Source organism: Centruroides vittatus, unplaced genomic scaffold (genome assembly GCF_030686945.1).
Source record: "Centruroides vittatus isolate TY-2023 unplaced genomic scaffold, ASM3068694v2 contig_364, whole genome shotgun sequence".
In the NCBI taxonomy this organism is placed as follows: Eukaryota; Metazoa; Arthropoda; class Arachnida; order Scorpiones; family Buthidae; genus Centruroides; species Centruroides vittatus.
Window position 1 is genome coordinate 4,855,560 of NW_027122188.1, and position 23,027 is coordinate 4,878,586.

The 23,027-nt window shown below is 26.7% G+C and overlaps 1 protein-coding gene across 1 annotated transcript in view; it reads right to left on the reverse strand.

The window, feature by feature from the left end:
• The window catches only part of LOC136975141 (multidrug resistance-associated protein 1-like), a 76,091-nt gene that overhangs the window by 21,414 nt on the left and 31,650 nt on the right, over positions 1–23,027 (reverse strand). Inside the window, 9 exon segments of the mRNA XM_067270162.1 lie at positions 1,638–1,782; positions 5,954–6,074; positions 6,154–6,249; positions 10,705–10,801; positions 11,609–11,793; positions 11,925–12,092; positions 14,348–14,524; positions 15,842–16,035; positions 21,933–22,014. Of these exon segments, the coding sequence (XP_067126263.1) occupies positions 1,638–1,782; positions 5,954–6,074; positions 6,154–6,249; positions 10,705–10,801; positions 11,609–11,793; positions 11,925–12,092; positions 14,348–14,524; positions 15,842–16,035; positions 21,933–22,014 (1,265 nt within the window).

Genomic DNA, 23,027 nt, shown 5'->3' on the forward strand with positions numbered 1-23,027 from the left:
AAGTCTAGTCCCCAGCCAAGAGAATAAGATTTTAAATATATTTTAGTTTGGATAATTCAAAATACAAATCAATTATACGAGCTCTATGATGGCTTTTCTTTTCCATTAGACTTATTATACCAACAATAGAAAGAGGACAACCTTAGAAAATCACATCTTTATTTCCCTGATTATGCATTTCGGACATTAAGTCCTTTTTCAACTCTAACTGTTTAGGGAATAATGCACACAAGTTAGTATAAAATCTTTGCAATGTTGCAAAAAAAAAATGTAAAAGATTTTAAAATTTACATGATTATGAAAGTACAGGAATTGCAACAATAAAAATATGGATGATGATTATTGATTAACAGTTATTTGCTAAAACAATAGTTAAAATGGAACTAATTCACAAGAATAAAATGTTAAACATAGATGTAAAAAGTTGAACTTATAGCAAATACAACAGTAGGATACATAATGCTGTAAGGTGAACAATATCAATATACATAAAAAGTACACAGTTAAAACTATAAAATTTAAAACCATGACATTGTACACTGTAAAACCATTAAAGTAATAAAATAGAATGATGAAGTAAAACAAGTCAGTGTTAATAAGTCTAGCAGAAAAGAAAAGCCATCATAGAGCTTGTATAATTGAACACAAGACTAGACAAGAAGCATATTACAGAACTCAAAATACAAATACAATGAAATTCAAAGTCATTATCTGGTCCAGTGTCCTGCAAAAATATCATTTATTTCAAAATATTCCACCATATTACATGTTTATAAAAAAGTTTCCATGCCTACATGGCAGTTTCAGTTTCATCAATTATATGTTGATGATTTATTGGATGTCCATTCAAGGTCATTCAGACATTGTATGCATTGCCAACAAAGAGAATTTCTTTTGTTTTTATGAAATAAATCTGTTTGGCATTATTTTGGACATTTTTTGCAAAAATCTATTGTTTCAATAATTCCAAAGTCCATTATATACATGTGTGTGCTCATGACAGAATGTGTACTTATAGCTTTAGCCGTTAATAAAGCTTATTTTCATAATCTCAAACTCAAGACAGTGAATTCTTTATAGAATTAGCCATTAATCCTCTAGATAAAATTCACAGTAATTCTAATTGAAGAACTTAAGCTTCTTTTCATACATTATTTTCAGGTCTTAATTTGAATTTAATTTGCTTACATTTTCATTAAGTTCATCAACACACCAACTGACAATTTTTTGTAATAGCTTAAATTACTGAGTAATAACTCATAATATTAACACATTTGTAAATGAATGGATGAAATTATATAAGATAATGTCATAATTTTATTCAAGAATTACAAAAAACTTTGATTTGAAAAAGTTTGGATAATTCAGAGACCCCCTTTTTTTTTGGTCCTTTGAGTTTCGAACTAATGAGATTTTCTGAATACTAAAAGTAGGCCAATTTCTAACATATTATTTATTTATTAATAATTAATGGGAGAATTTCATTAAAAAAATAGAAAAATAATAAAAATATTTAAAATCAAAATCTTTATCCTTTTTTCTATTTTTAGAATAAAATTGTATCATTAATTTTACCTTAGTTCTTACACAAAAATTTAATACTATTTTAATTTATTAACAAATTTCATACACATTACCTATTTATGATTCTTCCAATTGGTGTAATGTCAAAAAATGAAAGAGGAGCTTTTAAAATTCTATGTAATAAATCATGATGAACTTTCACAGCAGCATTAGTTGTTCCCATAAACATGAAAACATTAGTTACTATAAGAAATATACCTGTAAAATTATAACAAATATTTAAGTTTAACAAGAAAATTAAATTCATAATATCAATGTTTTGATTAAACAGTTATATCTCAAATAGTGCAGATTAATATGGTATTTCACTATTGTGCAGTTTATAACTTGTGCACTTAATAAATGTGAGATTCATTATAGTGTAATACAAATTTAGCACAGTTTTAAACTTTTTATTCAGAATCAAATATATGTACAAAGTAAAAACTTAATTATAACTCCCTTCTATGCAACTATGAGTGAAAAAAGAAAGTATGGAGATGTTAAAAACCAATAAAAAAATAAATGGTTAGCATTAAATAAGAAACTCAGAGATGATTTCAGACATTATTATGGATGGAGATTCTGACATTGATCATAGTATTGAAGTGCAGAGAGCTTTAGAAGACAATTTAAATAGAGGCAATCTACCAAGTAAGTGAATGAACAAATGGCTTAATGAAGCAACCTTACTATATTGGAACAAGAACACTGTCTATCTACATTCACATTTTATTAAAAAACTAAAGATGTATGCATTATTCCAACAAAATATGAATATCAAAACGCCATTTTCTTTTTTTTTACCTACAGATCAAATTTCTTCAAGTTCTGTCCATTCATCCCCGAGATATCAATTTTTATTGATATTTTTCACTTCATTTCAAAATTCTTCCTTTTCCTTCAACCAGAAAGAAAAAAAGTTACAATTTTCAAAATAACAATATCTTCTAATTTAATTACCGGTACCAATGGACACCATTACTTAACCTTTAATTCTGGTAACATAGTGTTTAATACAATCAATATCTAACTAATGCTTTTGACCTTACCCAAGGTCTGCTTCAATACAATTTAAGAACCTGAAGCAGACTTTGGGTAAGGTCGAAAAGCATTAGTTTGATATTGTATTAAATGCTATGTTACCAGAATTAAAGGTTTAGCAATGGTGTTAATTTGCAAAATGTCTATTAGATGCAGGCTCATCACTATGTTTGACATTTAACACTAACAAATTTATACAGAATCCAATTTGAGTAAACTTTTGGATATAAAATTTATATTATATAAAATTTTATAATATTTGATAATGAATATTATAAAATCACAATGATTAAAATAATACTCTGGGTGAGTAGCAACAATGAAGATAATTATTAATTATACACTGTTTATATTTAAATTATCATGTAAATAAACTGTTGTACATGTATTACAGAGGAAAAGCTGGAAATACGTGAACTCAAAGTGATTAATAGCCACTTCAGTTTTTTTTTCTTATGAGTGATCAACAATCATTTCTGGAGGAGTTTGCCAAATTATGAAAATATTGATGACAAGTGAGTAGTCTGCCCCATGTCCATCCCAGACAACAATTTCTCTTTGAATCTACAGATGCAACTTACAAGAAACATATCTATGCTGCTTATGAGAGCACTTTTAGGATAGATGATCTCCAGCACTCCACCATATCTGCTGTATGGTGGAATGGTGGGAAAAGCAATCAGGCTATCTTTCTCATTTGGCGAGTCTGACTATTACTAAAGATTAGGCAGATTATGGACAGCCTACTAGTACAGTACATTCCCATGCCTATGGTATTTTCTCACTGTCATGCACAGTCTCCACAGCAGCATAGCTTTGCAATCATAGATTTAGCTACTTCTAATAGTTCAAGTTGTTGCAGGCTGTTGTGGCTAATAATCCTCAATGTTGCTATCTTCATCTGCTTTCTTCAAGAATTATGAGGACAATTTAAGTTTTTTCTTCTAATTGTGATTTGCAAAATGCAAGTGGTTTGTGGAGTAATTTCATGTGTATACAACACAGGAATTTTGGTGTCTCTAATATGGATAGATGACTGAAAACTAGATCCTTAATGTTAAAGGAAAACAGCAGTACAAAAAACTCAACAGGTAACTTACAGTAATTGTAGTGCTCTTATTGATTACTCTTGGTCATATTCCATTATAAATTCTGTTGATGTTCATTTCTTTCTGATATTCAGATGTAGGCTCAACATCCATGCTTGTATCATCTACGGATACACCTAAGAATTCTGATGAATTTTCCAGCACTCAAGCACAGTCAAATTGCAAGTATGATGGTTCATACATGCAAGTTGGATTTAAATGGACCAGACAGTGAACACCCACAATGTGTAATCTACTATGAGATTTTGTCAATCATTCCATTAAATTGTCAATTCTGTCACTATATCTCTACCAAACCCTCAAATCTTGTGAATAAACTGACAGAATATTTTGAAAGGAAGTGCAAAAAAATGAAAATGAGAAAACGTTTGCACCTGTCAACATTATCAGAGTCAAAGTGGTACTAAAGGCATCCTATCTTTACAGCTACCATTCAGTTAAATTAGCAAAGCCACATGTTAACAGAATCTCTAATTATGCCTACTGCAAAAGACAAGGAATGCATGCTGGGTGACAAAACCTGCAAAAAGTTGGACTGCAAACCTCTCTCAAATGATTGTTTTGCATCAGTCCATGGCAGATATTGTTGAATCCTAATTGGTGGATCATGTTTAAGAATAGTTTTTACTAGGTATTGCAAATCAATGAGTCAACTGAAGTAGCTGGATTCGCACACATATATATCAAATGACTCCATTCAGGAAAATGATCTCTTTTGTCAACCATTACAAAGTACAACAGGAGAAAGAGACATTTTCTCCCTCATTTATAATTTCATGTCAAAAATGGTATTGAGTAGCCCAAATTTTTAGGTATTTGCACAGATGGAACAAAGGGAATAAGAGGAAAGTACAGCAGAGTTGTCAGTCACATTCAAAAGGTAGCTCTTGAAGCAATTTAAATACATTGTGATACAATTTGGATACGGATACATTATTCACTGAGAAGCATTGGCCACCAAGAAAATGCTCGCAAGCTTGCAAACAGCTCTCAATGAAATGATTAAAATTGTCAACTTTGTAAAGGCTGGGCCCACAAATGTGACAATATTTACTTCTATTTGCAATGAACATGTGATGCTGCTGTTGTACACAGAAGTCTGCTGGCTCTCCTGAGGTAAGTACTGACATGCATAATGGAGCTGTGTGATAAACTTAAGTTTTTCTTTTTGGAGCATCATTTTAAGTTAGAAAATCATCTTCTAGACTCAATTTGGATCCAAACAGTTGCATACTTTGCAGATGCTTTTTCTTGCCTCAATGGATTAAATTTAGGCCTTCAGGATAGTTCTGCCACAGCATTCAATGCATATGACAAAACTGAAGCTATGATAAAGCAGTTGAAATTCTGGGCAAGTTACATGAAACAAGTGAAATTTGAGTTCTTCACAATATTGCACAGCTTTATCTTCAGCAAAGACACAGTTACTGACTCAAAGAAGAAAGTTGATATAACACAGCACTTGAGAATAGTCATCCAGCAATTGCATGAATATTTCTTTCAATTATCCTGTGATCCATATTCATGGTACATAATCCATTTCATTCTGATATGCCTGTTCTGGGACTGTCAGTTAGCCTTTAGGAACAGCTGCTTGATATTTTATCAAACAGTAATCTAAAAGGTAATTTTCCAAGAAAAGTCTTGCAATTTTGGACTGAGCATTACTTAGCAGATGTAAATAAATAAAACTTTTAAAATACTTTTAAAGTATTTATGCATCATAGATTTTATATCAGAAGCAATAAACTAAATTATTGGTATTTGGGTGAAGAAACACCAATTAAATGATAATACCACTACAACCAATTTTAGTCTGTTTGACATCATTATTTAGATAACATGTTCTTAATAATAAAATTGTTTTATTAATTTATTTCCAAAATGAAAGTTGTGTTGCAGTGTTTTAGGTGATGGATTAGTCTGGAGACAATGTCACAAATGAACTTTTATGATCATTCAAAAGAAATTTGTGGACTTTCTCAAATTTTTCTATAAAATATGATGGAACAGATTTGTAGGAAAGTATATAAATAAAAAAATAAAATTTTCTGACAATTTGAGAGAAGAGAAGACAACATTTGACAACACTGCATATCTAAATACAAATGTTTCTACAAAGGCATCACACAGGATACAACAATACCATAAACAAACAAAATTTCCCTTTTATTTACAAGGCTGAAATAGTTCATTGTTTTGCAAAAAAACAAAAATGAAAATAAAATTTTTCTTACCTTGCCCTAATACCAACATAGCAAAAACTGTTAATCTCATATTTCTTAGTGAGATGTCTTGTTGACCATTTGGAAGAGGTTTATCCATACTCCACTTACTAAGCCAAACTCCTGAGCTAACCTTTATAAAATTAAATAGTTATTATAATTTTAATATAAGTTATTTATTTATCTGAATAAATAAAATTATCTTCACTTACTTCAAATAAAATTACACCAATAAATCCAATAATTAGAAATAAGCTAAATGTTGTTCCAATTTTTTTCAGATATAGTTTATATATTGACCACTGAACCTAAGAAAAAAAATACCAAAAATAAGCTTAAGCATCATCTTAAATTAACTTAAAATTCATTCAAATCAATTTCTATTAAACATCTCAAAGTCCAATGTTTACTATTAATAATAAGCCAAACAACTGTCATATTGAATTGGGCTACTTTACCACTCCTATTAATAATTAAATTATCTTATTAAATTTAAAGAGATGGTGTCTAACACCTACCTCTAGTACCAAATTACTCAGTATTTAATTATTAATAGCAGCGGGGGTATGTCTCAACCACTGAGGCTGCTGGCATTTTTCTTCTTGAACTTCAATGACACTAAGGAAGTTTGTGAATTTGTGTTTACTAATTGATTTGAATTGTGAAAAAGTTAATACAAATTAATTTAATTAAATTTATTGTCTTTTGGAGTAAAATCAATCCTGACTTAAATGCAACAATCTCCAGTAAAGAGTAGAAGACTTCTGCTAAATCACACTATACAGGGTAGCAGAGCTGTAACTAGCCATTCCTGTGCCCTGTGCAAGAATTTGAATTTAGGCCCCTTAATTTATTTGATTCGGGAAAATAATAAAACAAATACATTACAATAGATTTTTAATAAGATTTATTTTAATTGAACTTTTCTGGCTTTCATTTCAGCAAATTCATTAATTACATCAATTTAGCAATTAAAAAAACCCCTGGGCAAATTTACTTTTGTTACAAAATGTTACCTTTACATATTTCTAGCTCTGCACACTGTAGAAAAATCTAAAAATACGGTTTTGTATATCGTAATAATATTAGTCGTTGCCAGAGAGTGCAATAGAGAAAAATTTGTAAATTTGAAAACTATAAACATAAATTTAAATTTCTCAAAAAATAAATAAAAAAATTTCAAAAGTCACTACTTTTGGCTGATTTGTCCGCGGTTGCCGCAACGTCACTATGTCCCTCTAAAAGTCGCCATGGTTGAGAACACTGGTGAGCAGACATCTAGGGTCTAAGTAAGGCAAAATGTAATCGCCAAACCGCGCTGTAGAAAGGCGGAAAAATTTTAAATTTAAAAATATAATTTCTTGTGAACAGCAGTTTGGGCCCCCACTTCCAAGTGGGCCCAGTGCGAGTGCACCTGTTGCACCTGCCTAGTTATGGCTCTGCCAGGTAGTAGAAAAGATCAATCAACTACAACTAATACCAAACTTATAACAGATTTTAATTTATACATGGACAAAGATACAAGGAAATATCATAAAGAAAAAATCATAAAGAATTCATAAAAAATTGATGTATCGTATAATCTATATTGATAGGTTGATAGGTGTGTTTAATAATATCTTTATAGATATTATGAATACTTATGTATATAATATAATAGGTTAAATATTTACAGTAATGACTCATACTTCAAATTTAGTTCATCCCAGATTTTTTGAACTCCAAATCATTCAAAGTCTGAATCAATTTTTCCCATTAGAAATAACGAAAAGTGAATTATTCCATTCCCAGACCCTGAGCAACACCCATTTCAATAAATTATTGTATTTGTTGTTTTAAGTTTAAGGTAAAAATAGTGTAATTAAATGCCTTAATAATGAATTAAAACACTGCAAAATAAAATGAAACTGCATTTATTAGTTTCACACTGTAGACTCCACATCTTAACATAAATGTGTGATTTAATTATAACAGTTGTGAAATTTAACATGTTACAGATAATGAAATTTTATCCCTTCTTTAGAATCTTACTTTAAACCGTTTACTTCACAAAATGTTTGAATAAAATTAAGTTGTAATGTCTTTGGATAAAAAGCATATCAGGCATACTGTGTTTTGTGACTTTCGAAAAGGATATAATGTCGTATAAACAGTAAAAACAATTGTAATGTGTACAAGAAGGATGCTCCTAAACTTTGAACATATCAAAATGTAGTTTAAACAGTTCTGTTCTGGAAATTTTGAACTAAAGGATACAAAATATATGGGGCGCACAAAAGCTATCTACAAAGAAAAATTGCAGAAAGAAATTATTAAAAATAGATAAACAACACACAGTACAGTATACAGAACTAAACAAACTAAAAATAAAGTAAAAGAAGCACTGAAAACATAGAAGCATAATGTGAGAGCAAGAGACGAATTGGACACACAACAGACTGTGCTTATGTTTCAAGCAAATTTTCCACCACTCATACAGTTTGAACTTCGAAGCATCGTTCAAATTCCGAGGCAAATTTTTGTTGAATTCTGCATTTGAACTCTGAAGCAGTCAAAGTACAAGGTACCACTGTATTTTTAACTTTTATCATTATTATTTTTTCTTTGCATCACAGTAATCTTTCTAGTAAATAAAAATTACCAATTTAGTAAATGATTCATTACAATTATTATCAGATAAAAAATGTATTTATGCCATTGTAAATGAAATTCTTACTTCAAAATAATTGCAGATATGAGTTATTTAAATTTTCATATGTAATTTATTATTATATGAAGTTTTTCTTATAATTATTATTCATTAATCATAGCAACTTCAGAGTTTTTGTTGACTTAATCTAATATTAATATTTAGTTTTGTTTTAATCTTTATTTCATTTCCAATATTTAATTATATTTTTATTTTTTTACAAAATAAAACTAATTAATTAAATTTGTGTAAACTTTAAGGTTAAAATCTCTTATAACAATTGCAGACTTCAAATGCAGAATTCAATTACCAGTGAATAACAATTATAACTAAAAACTTAAGTAATTTGATAAAACTGACATCCTTAAATAAAAATGACTATAGCTTCACAAAACAAATTATAGATTATAAAGTATTCTCAAATTTTCTTGTTAACAAGTGAGCCTGACAGCAACTATGAAAAATCATAATATCCAAAAAGAATTTAGTCTGATAACAGATGTCAGGATTTGGTCACAGAAGTGTTCATTGTTGAAGTAAACTAGTTATAAAATTTAATTAAATGATACTCTTTTGGTTTTCATAAAGGTAATTAATGGAATGTTTGGCAAAACTTTTGGTAGATAGTCTTCTATCCTTTCAACAGTGGAACAGTCAAATGTGGCGCTATCACTTAGTTGTGGAGAAGAAATGTAGGAAATTTTTAAAGTATTTTTTCATGCATTTTTTCTCATTACTGTTTCAGAAAAAGATTTTGTAAACAGTTATGTCTAGTAAAGAAAAGTCTTTTTTTTTATTGTTACATAATTCATTTTTTATGTGAATTTTTTTTCGTAGTAGTTTTTGGCGATACCCCCAAAAGAATCTAGCGAATATATATGTCCCTCATCACTGCGACATGATCGCCCTTGACAAATATATTCGTCGCTCACTGCTGAGTGGTTATGATCATATAAATTAAGATTTTAGTTATTGGTATTTATAAACTATATTTGCTTATGTACAAATAAAAAAAACTAGACTTTGTTCATTTCAAGAAAAAATTTAATAAAACAGAAAAATAATAATAATTTTATATTTTATTTATAATAAATTCATATAAAAATACAGGGTGTCCCATAAATTTGTAAATAGTTTAAAAATTCATAAAAGTTGAAAGAATTGGTATATTTGAATGCAGTTTGTGTAAAAGTTATTGTCATGAAGGAGGATTTTTTTGGGCAGGAAACAAGAAAATAGTTCAAATTTTTGTTAATAGAGGGCGGTGAATGCAAAAAAAAAAAAAAAAAAAAAAAAAAAAAAAAAAAAAAAAAAAATCGCTGGAATTGTGCAAATCTGAGTCTTACAAAATGCAGGGTATACAATTAACAGCTCATTTCTGAATTTTTCTGTTACTGGTGCTGACATACGGTTTTCATTATGATGTTGAAGCTGGTGGATAAAGCACTATTGGTGAAGTTGTTTTATCTCAGCCACGAATTGCTGGCTGAAACTAAGGGTTTAGGACACAGAAGAGAATGATGAAAGGTTCAGGTCCAATCATTCCTGCCTGATTGGTTTCTTTAGTATGACATTTCGAAGAAACGAAGTTTTTGTAATCGCCCATGCAGTGGTGCACCATGTCCGATGCTTTGCAAATGGAAACCAATCTGGCAGGAGTGATTGGACCTGAAGCTTTCTTCATTCTCTTCTGTGTCCTAAACCTTCGTAAAGTTTCAGCCGGCGATTCGTGACTGAGATAAAACAACTTCACCAATAGTGCTTTATCCACCAGCATCAACATCATAATGAAAACCATATGTCAGTGCCAGTAACAGAAAAATTCAGAAATGAGCTGTTAATTGTATACCCTGCATTTTATAAGACTCAGATTTGCACAATTCCAGTGATTTTCTTGCATTCAGCACCAATATTTATAAAACATCAAGTAACATTAATTTTTTTCAAAAGAAAATTATTTAAATTGCTTGAATTATAATTAATTAAATTATAATTCAATTAATTATAATTCTTATAAGATAAAAGATATGTTAATATAACTTCAAAACTTAAAAAACATTTTAAAAACACCTACCCTTCCTACTTCCATTCGTTCCTCTTCAATTAATTGACCATCTTTTTTACTTTCTATTTCATTTATTTCTTTTCCTTCAGAAACATCTTCATTTAACCTATTAATTAAATATATTTATGTAACACACTATTTTTAATCTTATTTTACAAAATTAAATTTTATCTTATCATATAAATTTATAAATTATTGAAAAAATAAATACTTTTAATTTAATTTTGCCAAATTAATCAAAGATAATCTTTCCAATGCAAATAAAAACATTTATAATAATACAATTAAATGAGATTTAAAAAAAAGGATTAGAAATTTACGTGTCTAAATAAATGAAATCTACAGAAAGAAACAATAGAAGATAGAAATTTAAGAAAGAGCACAATTATATATTTACCATAGTTGTTATCTAAATAAAGATATATTAAGACAAGTACTCTTTTTAATGTATTTAAGCGTGTTAGATTAAATGATAAATGAAAATTTTAAAACAATGATCCTGTCAAAGTAATTTAAGTAGAGTTCTAAAAAAATTTGCTTTTTCTAGGCTATAAAAACAATCCAACAACAGACAAATTAGGATACACAAAATTAAATCATTTTTACTATAAAAAAAGTAAAACAACAAGAAGTTATTGTAAATAATAAAGTAGTAGTAAACATAAGTAAAATAAAAAAGTGATAAAAATATATTCTCAAAACATTTCAAATTTTATTGAAAGTATTTAATGAAATTTCTGATTCATTAATATTATAATAACAGTCAATGAATATATGTTCACTATTGTTTTACTGTTTATTATTTACATTAAATTATAATTATGATAAGGATTATCATGTAAAATTATTATTTTCTCAAAAGTTCATAAACATTATTATTATTAAATTGTAAAGAAAAATAAATAACACTAACTTATCTTCCTGTTTTACATCAGTTTGCTTCATTTGAGATTCCTGCTTCAATAAGTTAGAAAATTTTCCATTTTTTTCAAGAAGTTGATGATATGAACCCTGTTCTATTATCATGCCATCATCTAATACAATTATATAATCCACTTCAGATAAAATTGATATATTATGAGTAACAAGTACTCTTGTCTGAAAATTAGGTAAATAAAATGCATATTAGTAGGAATAAAAATTAAAATATCTAATTTACCAGAGAAATAAAAACAATTAAAAATATCATTAATTATTTTTATAAATTTTATTTATTTTATATAACATACTTTATTCCATAAAATACCGTTTCTTCCAATAACATCATCAAAAAGATATTTTCCTACAGTTGCATCAACAGCACTCAAAGGATCATCAAGTAGATAAATATCAGCATCCTGATACACAGCTCTAGCCAAACTAACTCTTTGTTTTTGTCCACCACTCAGATTGATACCCTGAAATAAAGAAGGAAGAATTCATGTATCTTTTTAGTATGAAGAAATATTTTGTTAATTTTTATTACAAGTGAATTTAAAGAACCTTTTCCCTTTTTTAGGAATGTCTAGAAATTAAATATATATGAATGGAAACATATTTTATTATATCCATCCATCTTAAGAATATAAATATTTGTTTCTTCATTATTTACTTGTTATAATCAACATAATTATAAATATATTATGTTTCACATTAATTCTAACTTTTTATGTTCAGTAGGAAAAACTTACATTCATCTATTCAAATACTCAAAATAATAAAAAAATAAAATAAAATAACAGAATCAAATCTAACTTAATTTTCAGATATTTCTAGATCCAGCAGAAAAAAAAATTGATGACAGAAATACCACTAAAATAGCACTGCTGCAATTTTAAATGCAATTATAGCAAGAGAGGTTTCAATAAAAATTGGAAATTATACTTATAAAAGAAATTAATTTTAAATTAATTTTATTTTTTGTAGAGACAATAAATTCAAAAATGAAAACAATAGAAAGCCAAAGCTATTTACAAACTAGAATTTCTTATTAATATTGATGATGATAATGAATGGCAATAATCTAATATAATTCTGGGATAATATCCTATATTAACAAGAAATTTAATAAATTAGTCAATATGAATGAAAGTCATCATCGTCATAATTATGAAAATTTATTTTAAGAACTGCAATTATTTTTATTACATCATAATCAATTTCTAAATGTGTGCATTTTCAACATTTAAATTTCTGAATTTTTACATAGTTATATACAAGTAAGAAAACTTCAGTTAAATTAGATAAACAAAATTTCAGTTTTATTACAAAACAAATTTATGATTATTTCTATAGAAAAATCACTTAATTTTTTGTCTAAAGTTAAGGCAAACAAAGCAATAGTATTGAGTAGAGATAAAATCATTATTATATAATCACAAATATATTATTATGTTCTTAATTATAATCAAATATCAAATTCTTAATGATTTTACAATATAATTTGAACTAAAAATATCATTTAAATAAATTTATCAATTGATGAATATTTTGACTACTAAGCATCAATAAATTTGAATTTTAAATGATTTTAATAAGGTTTTCTTATTGAAATCATTTAGAATTTGTTTTCATGTAAAATAAATATTTTTAGCTTGAATAAAATCATTAATTTTAACATAACATAAATTTATTCTTATTTAAAAAGAATAATAATAAAATATACTTTATAATCAAAATGGATATCATATTTTAATGTATTAAACTGGTTTTAGTTTCTATTTTTCTGTTGTTATTTATTCATTAATGCAGAACATTTTTGATGTTTTCTCAAGCATAAAATATTAATTCCTTATATATAAACACATAAGGAATTAATTTTTACTTTATATGAATATTATTTGATTAAATCTTTTAATCTGAAATATTTAAAAATAATAAATACAATACATTTTCATTAAACTTTAAATATTTCTATATTTATACAGTAACTGATGCATTGTGATATAAATCATATAACATTTATTATATATATAAAAACAATAATATCATCATCTGAATGTTTCAAATACTAAACTTTAAACTTAATTCTATTTCTTTCTACTATATTTAGTTTTTTTCATGTGTTCTTTATTACATTTTACCAAAAATACAAATAAGAATGAGTATCTCTTGCAATTACACTTATGTAAACTATTTAGAGAAAACTGAGTATAAAAATTTATATAAACTATATAAGCTGTCACAAAACAATGCTGTTTTGCTTTCTGATTTAATGAAATATTGTAATATAAATTAAATAGTTTTGTTATTTCAACAATGTAATACAATCATAAAAATTTTTTCAAGGCAATCTTTGATTATGTAAAAATTTAAAAAATAAAAAAATATCAGTTTCAGATTAAATTTACGTTTGTATTTATTAAATAAATTAAACAACTTATTTCTATGATCAGTTTTGCTATTATAAATTGTACATTTCAGATTGAGCTTTCAAATTATTATTAAATGAGGTATTTTATCAAAATTGACATCAAACTATTGTCAAAGAGAAAAAGTCGGTAGATTACACTATTACAATATATTATAATATTCCTACAGTATATCAAAACATTTAGTTGAATTATTCATGATCTTCAAGCAATAATTGGTTTGCAGAAAAATAAAAAATGATATAATTATGATGAAATCCATGAGATAAAATCTAAATCAGTTCTAAATCATATTATAATACCTTTTCACCAATTTCTGTTAAATCACCACCAGGAAGAATCTCTAGGTCAGGTAGAAGGGCACATGACTCAATAACCAAACTATAATCATATTCATTCCATTCCTGAGTAAATAAAATATTGTCCCTTAATGTAGCATTCTGAATCCAAGCTTTCTGTGGAACATATGCAATAGAACCCTGAAATAAATAAATTATTATTAAGTAAATTCATATTATGAATTCTATCAACAATATTAAATTGAATTAAAAATTAGCACTTTATATTTTTACAATAAAATAATGTTTTATAACTGAATTTAATTTTGAAATATTACAAATATAGGAATTTCTATTAAAATAAATTTATTTTCTATTAGTGTAAAATTAATTCATTCATTGTTCTCAGTAATAATCTGCCTTAATTTTATAAAATGATATTTTTAAATTTAAAACATCTTCAAACAATATAAAAAATTTGAAATAAATATTAATATAGAAACTTACATAATTCAAATATTCAAATTTATGAAATATTTTTAAACAATAACTTAATTAACTATTAAAAAATTTTGTACTTAAGACAAGCAATGTTATAATATTCAAACCAAATTAAATGATAAAATTAATTAATAAAAAATAGATTAAAAATGTCTGGAAAGAAGATTAACCTACAGCAACTTGATTCCATTATCTATGTAAACTGAATACAATATATTTCTGTGTATATATTTATCTACTTGACTCTATTTGTTAATAGGACTTATTATACCAATGAAGTTTCTGAATTGCATAGAGAGGAGATCTTAGTCAAAAGTCAAAATAAAAAAATATTTTTATTTTCATCTGTACCTGTCTACCACATCAGTTCCTTTCTCAGTGGAAAAAGTATATTAGAAACTTGACTTAAATTTTAGGAGAGTTTTAGTTGAATTGCTAATAACATGGACTACATGGGTATTGTGAGAACCATCGGCTGATGATGGAGTTAGGCACTAATCAAATAAAACGATACTTAAAAGATAAATTTATTAATAAGGGATGACCAGAGTTATTATACAAATGTTAGTTATATGGTTTTACTCTAGAGAAAATATTCCTTTTTCAACTTTATGAATTTATGACAAATAAATTTCTATTGCAAATTTATAACAAAAATTTGTTATTTAAATTAAAAATTCAAATCATTAACCCCCAGATTCTCACATTATGTATTAAATCTAAAGCAGTTTGGCTCAAAATTCCCAAAAGAAAATTATCTTAAGCCAAATTGCTTAAATTATTTTTAAATCTAGAGATCTAGTTAATTAATTAAAAATAATTTTAAATTAATAATTAAATTAGAGAAGCCATTTTTTTAAATCTTTGTACAATTATAAAAAGATTCAATTCTAGCTAGTATATCAATTCTTTTCCAATAACTTTTATTATTTGATTTTATTTTTGAAAAAAGTCTTATAATATATTTAAAATTTAATAAATATATTCATAAGAAATATAAGCTTTAAATTGTCTTACCAATACATTTACAGTTCCTTCCCTCTTATACATTTCATCAAGTATTGCTGATAACAATGATGACTTTCCAGAACCAACTTGCCCCACAATAGCAACAAGAGAACCTTTTTCAATATTTAAATTGATATTCTTCAAAATTATCCTTTCATTAGAATCCCAAGAAAATGAAGCAACAGAAAAATTTATAGCATCATCTGAAATATTTTTTAAAATATTATGTTTTTTGATAAAAAATTTATAAAATAATAATCTATTATATTTATAAGCATTATTAAAGTTTTCAGAATTTTTATTCAAATAAAAATAAATAAGTATACAGTCAAACCTGTTTTTATGCGGGGGATAGGGACCGCATTTAAAAAAACGCATAAAAAAAAAAAAAAAAAAAAAAAAATCGCACGAAACTTCACGAGGGGCTATAAAAAATAGTTTTTGCAACACAATTTAAAAAATATTTTTTTTATGCGGTCAAGAGGGACCGCATAAAAGAAGTCTCACATAGAAAATAACTCAAAACCGTATGAAATAGAATTTATTGACAACAGATGTCAGCACTTGACTGCATCGTCTGGTCTATCGTCTGTTTTACATATTTTTGTCCAGGTGGTGTTTTGTTGACTTAAAAAGTAAATTATTTCATTTTTCGCATATTCATGCAATAATATTACTATAATAAGTTCATTTATGCTATAATAAGTCAACGTGAGACATGACGAATCGCACGAGACTAGTCGCCAACTATACCGCACAAATAAAAAATCGCACAAAAAAAAACCGCACAAATTAAAAATTTGCATTAAAAAAATCGCATATAAAAAGAGCGCATAAAAACAGGTTTGACTGTATTTGCATAGAATTTAGTGATCATGGCACCAACAAAAATTTCCTTACAAAGAAAAGTAATCAACTTCATTTATTTTAAGTCGTTGCATTATCAATCAATCTGAATAGAACAAAGATAATGATTCAACAATATCAAACTCAATCAAAACAATATCAAAAGTTGACTATTCATTGAAATAATAGTAAAATCTCTGAAAAAGAAACTAAATTATATTTATAAAATGTACCTCCTCAATTACTCAAGAAAACAGAGTATCTGGGAGTGATCTCTGAATTGAACAGAAGATTTAAATCACACATTTCTAAACTGAATAGTACAGTGAAAGCAACAATTGATAATTTGTTATATTTATGTTCAAGATTAAAAATTTCAAATATATGCCTACATATAAAACTGTACAATTCCTTGATAAATTCAGTTATATATTATGCAGGACCAATTTGGGGGCTTGACTACTTATTTGATCTGGAACATTTCCATATTCATTTCCTCCAAAGACTATATCAACCATAGAGAACTGTACCTGTATATGCTTTATGACACAAAACAAAATCAAATCTGGTTCTTCCCATTCTTTTTAAAATGCATAATAAAATTTTATTACCAATTAAAATTTAAAAGTGATATTACTTTTCTACATCAAGTAACATTAAAGCAAAGTAGAAGACAGGAAACCAATCGACTATGGCAATTAAAGTTAAACAAAATACAGTGGAACCTCGCTTAACGAGCACCTCGCATAACGAGTATTTTGCATAATGAGCAGAACAAATTGTAACAAAACTGACTTGCTTAACGAGCAATGTTTTGCATAACAAGTGACGAGGAGAGGGAAAGTTCTGATTGTGTGCATGCTCCATCATTCTGTGTTTAGCACTCGTTCTGCTAGCATCTTACTGTCACTTGTGATCAGATATTTTTCCAAACTTGTTTTCACACATATTATGTATAAACATTAACAACCATAGTGTTTATATAATAAACACTCCAAACAATATGCTAAATTTTTGGGCTATGCAAAGGCTATAATTAAATATTCAAAATTAATCCATTTGACTAGAAGTAGGCAGTTATGCTTCATCTCGTATTAAATTTAATAATTATAAATAAATGATTTTTAATTTAAATTTAATACAAGATGAAGCATAACTGCCTACTTCTAGTCAAATGAATTAATTTTGAATATTTAATTATAGCTTTTGCATAGCCCAAAAATTTAGCATATTGTTTGGTTGTTTCAGATTTATTATTTTGATTTCTTTTGTTTCATGCAAATCAAATTCGCATTCCAGGTTGGTTTATTCCACGCTAGAAAAAAAGATGAGGATTATTCATGCTCCTTAACAATGTATATTGCATAATTTTCTTTGAATAAACATTATACATAAAGTATTTGAGTATTTTTTCAGCGTGGAATGCATTATCGTATTTTACATTAATTTCTATGGAAAAAATTGTTTCACTTAACGAGTGTTTCACATTACGAGTAAGATTTTGGAACAAATTATGCTCATTAAGCGAGGTTCCACTGTATTACAAACATTTAGTGTAAGTATTCTTTTATTGAGAACAATACTCGCAATTGGAAATTTGGATACACACTTCTACTAGATTCTGCAATATCACAAAGAATAAACAAGAATCAAAATAGTTTATATCAATCCACTTATCAATGGTATTCAAAAATATTAAAAAATACCTTCATCACAACCGTATATAAACAAACCACTGGAAATAAATGTAGAGAGACTAATAACTCAACTACAATTAAATAAAAGTTGACTATTCATTGGAAATAAATATATCAACTTTTTAAATAAAAGTTGTTATTAGTGTGACTCCAGTGATTTTTTCAATATTGCACGTACTGTAAGAATTTCACATAAATACAAGAAATATTTGGAATACCTCATAATCAAGCAAAATTTAACCCAAGACTTCAGAGAAAATTTAAATAAACTTTCAAAGAAGGAATTGTACAATTTATATAATTTTGTAATTAAAATTGTAAAGAAAGATGTAACCATTAATTAATTAACAGAATTTAAGAATTTGTAAGAAAATAACTAAAGATGTAAAATTAACAATATATTGTTTACAAAATGTATATTTTAATATTTGTATTTGCTTAGCCCAAGTAACAGGTTGTCCACCCTTTATGCTAATAAAGATTAATAATAATAATGATTATTATTATTATGTTTTTAATAGTCCAATTTTTACTCTTTTCCATAAAAACAAAAATTTTAAATTTTTTTTTAATTAAAAACTTGCAATATTTTAGTCTATGCTTATAATTATAATTACTATTTATAATGAATTTACTAATTCAATAATAACTTTTATAAATTTATATTTTCAATGAATCAATTAAATTACAATTATTCACAAAAATCAAACTGTGCAGTACTTGATTAAATTTTTCATGACAAATAATTTATTTTCTTAATACTTCAACATTTCATTATGAAAATAACTTATAAAATAGTTCAGAAGTAATACCATATTTTACGGACTATAAGACGCACTTTTTTCTTCAAAAAATTGCCTCCAAAATTCAGGTGCGTCTTGTAGTCCATAGCATCTTATAGTCCGTACAATATGGTATTTGTTATAATAAATTATTTTCCATTATAGGAATAGTGATAAATTTAATACTTATCAAATTTACAGTAAATATGAAAATCCAGCAACAAGTTGCATAACTTTTCTGATAAAAAAAATTTAAAAATGCATGTTATAGGATATGCTAATTTTGATAACATTCAAAAAGATTAACAATAATAATGATTACAATAAATAGGTTCTAATGCATCTTTGAACAATGATAGTCATCTTCAGTGTAATTAAAATCAAAGCGAAACATTCTTTTGTTCATTCAAAAAATCCCATTATTCTAAACAATGAAAATACTTGCTAAAGACAACACATTAACCTTTTAACTGCAGATACAGTAATTATGATTGAAAATAACAACTAAAAAATAAAATAATAATATCTACTAACTAATTCTACTCTTTCCCATCATCATAAATGAATCTACTTTCTTTTTTCTATTAATTTTTTCATTACCAAATTTTCATAGGAAAAATAGTAAAATTTTCCTCCTACTCATTTACTATCACCACTTCACAATTATATTGATAAATCTGTAATTTTCTGCCATAAAACTCTGTCAGCTTTAGCTCTTCATCTCAAAATAATTCCCTTATAATACTATGATCATATGCTATTTACATCATGTATTCACTTCTTAACATTCATCCTTAAAATTGTTATCACATTTTACTTTCCTGGTTGTTATATATAACAGAGGGAAAGTATGGCAATCAATCAAAAAATGACCCCCCTCCCCAGATGTTTACATTTTTGGACTTGGGACCTTAAAATGACAAGAAATGCAAAAAATTCAGGGGTAATTTCTGTATATATATACACTCAAACCTGTTTTTGTGCGGTCTATTTTTGTGCGATTTTTTATTTGTGCGATTTGTTTTGTGTGCGGTATATGAATTTCAATCAAATTGGTATACTGCACAAAAATAATTGCACAAAACACATTGTACGTATAAAAAATCGCACAAAAAAAGACCACACAAAAACAGGTTTGAGTGTATATGGATTGTTTGTGTTTGTTTGTTTGTGTGTTTGTATGTGGTATAATTTTGTTCATCTTCTTTGAAGCTCAACAATAAGCACAGGAGTTATCCTGTGCTTATTGTTGAAAATTTCTGAAATTTTGCAGGGAGGTTTGTTTATTACAGCAATTGATGCTATTCAATTTTGGTAAGTAAAAGGCGAGTGGATGGGGAGATAAAGGGAATGATGTGTATCTCCAGTTGGATCAGACTTAATGACGATGTTACTCATTGTTAGTACTTACAAGTTTTTTTTTTATAAACCCTACCCTCAAAATTAAGCTTTTTGCCATTTTATAATAGTTAAAAATATAAAAAGTTTTTTAAACAAAATATCCTAACTGATGGCACCACCAAATGTTGCCAGGAAAGTTAAGCAATTTGTTGCAGGATGTTTTTAATTGATTTTCTATTAGTAATATGAATATAATGTTTTCTTTTATCATTGTTCTTAACTAGGAGCTAAAATACATAACATTCTTGCCTAACATTGTCAGAATCTGAAAAACTAGACTTTTTAAAAACAGTATTTTACCAACAAACTTGGTAATCTTAGAAATTTTCCTCCTAAATATTACTGATAAAAGATTAAATTTTAGCAATAAATCTAAATATATAAAATTACTTGTCCTGACTGACTGATTGATTCATCATCACCCAGGGCAAACCGCTGAACCTAAAGAAGTGAAATTTGGTACACAGTTAGGGTACGTCATGAAAACACACACTAAAAAGGGATTTTTTGAAATTCCCCGTGGGGGAGTGGGAGAGGCATTAAGGCTTAACCGAAAGAACGGCTTCTACTGTACTATTTTAGATGCGATTTTTTGTTTTTAGCTGTGTTTTGTCTTCATTGAGCACATAGGTGTATTAAATTGATAACATTTCAGACATTGTTATAAATATTTTTATATATTTCAATCTTTTAACCAAATGTTCAAACCGTTTTAAATTTGAATTTGTTATTGCATATTGGTTTGATTATAGATCTTCCAGAAAATTGATCAAATTGAAAACAGTTCCATTTGATTCTCAGCGGTAGGTGTTGTATAACAATTATTATGGTTGTTGAAACACTGAATATAAATGGTGTTTGCTTGCAAAATCTGCACGGGCGAAGTCGCGGGTAACAGCTAGTTATACATAAGTTAGCATAATGAATTCTTATATGTTATTCCTAATCTATCTTCAGCCAAAACTTCACTCACATTATTATTAAAAGCAGTTTCTAATTATTTTATAGAAACAATTAGAACTCTAGATATAGAACTTAATTATTTCTATAAATCAAAATTTGTTTAATTCTATAAATTAATCAGCTTTCAGATACAAAGTTAGTGTTAACATTTCTTTTCCTACATTTTTATTTCATCTATAAAATCTAGAAAAAAAATTTTCTGAATAAAATTGAAACAAATAAAATTTTTATTTTATGCAAATAATTCAATAATAATAAGTTTTTATAAAATTTACTAAAGAATGCTTTAATTTGAATTAAATAACTATTTGATTATATTACTGTTAGTAAATTAAAACTAAAACATTTAAAATATTCAAAAATAAATGGATTATTAAAGGTAATAAAATTTATTTTTAGTTTATTTCATACTTTCAGTATTATGATGAGTTACTGAACAAACTAATTCTTCTGTATTTAAAAAATCTTCCAAACGTTTAAGTGACACCAATGCCTAAATGAAAATTTAAAATATTAAAAATTTATTTTTTCATTACAGACAAACAAATAAATTTTATATACTTTATGCATTAATTCATTTCATATAAACATATCAGATACAGAAAAATAGAATTAAAAATAATCTAATAATTAAAACTTAGGTATAAGTTAATTAAAATAAAATTTCATTTTTATTACACTAGTTGTAGACAACATGACAGTACAATTTATATGCTTAGGAAGAAATTAGTATGTAATTAATAATCACACACTAGTCCCCTCTTAAACATACTTTAATAAATTGAATGACATCATACCTGATTAAATTTAAACAGTTAATTTAAGTTTTTTTACACAAAGACAATTTAGTGGGCAATGTTTAATATTTTTATCTGGAAAAAAATTTATTCTTTCTCAACATCAAGTATGATCCTTGAGTTTCTGCCAAAAACATGCAAGAAGTCTATTTACAAAAGCTAACTAGTTTCTGACAAAATTCATTATAAGTAGTCCAAGCCAGAGGACTTAAATTTGGTTCTTGGTGAGATTAATAGAAAGTTCAGCTAATAGTCCATCTTCTATTAAAAATTGTACCACTCATTGTCATTCTGATAATTTAAGATTTTGCCTAAAATAGTCTCAACATTACCCTTCATGAGAGTAGAACCAAGATGAGTATTTGAGATGGCACTTTGTAATATACTGGGCAATTCAGAAGTCCTTCAACATAGCAGCCATTTGCAGTGTTAAGAATGTAAAAGTTTCTTTTTATGCAATGGCAAATTGGATTTTTTCCTTTTAATTTAGTATGGTTTTTTACTTATGCATGATGTATTTATTATTAATAATATGTGTGTATTTACATATCTTTGACAATGGCAGCCATTTGTACTGTATGTCAATGGACTTCTAGAGCAACTGATATGGACACACAAATTCATCTAATTTTTATTAACATTTTAAAAATTTATAATGTAAGACATGGTATTGTAGTTGTGCTAGTAAACCAAATTTATTAAAGCTTAT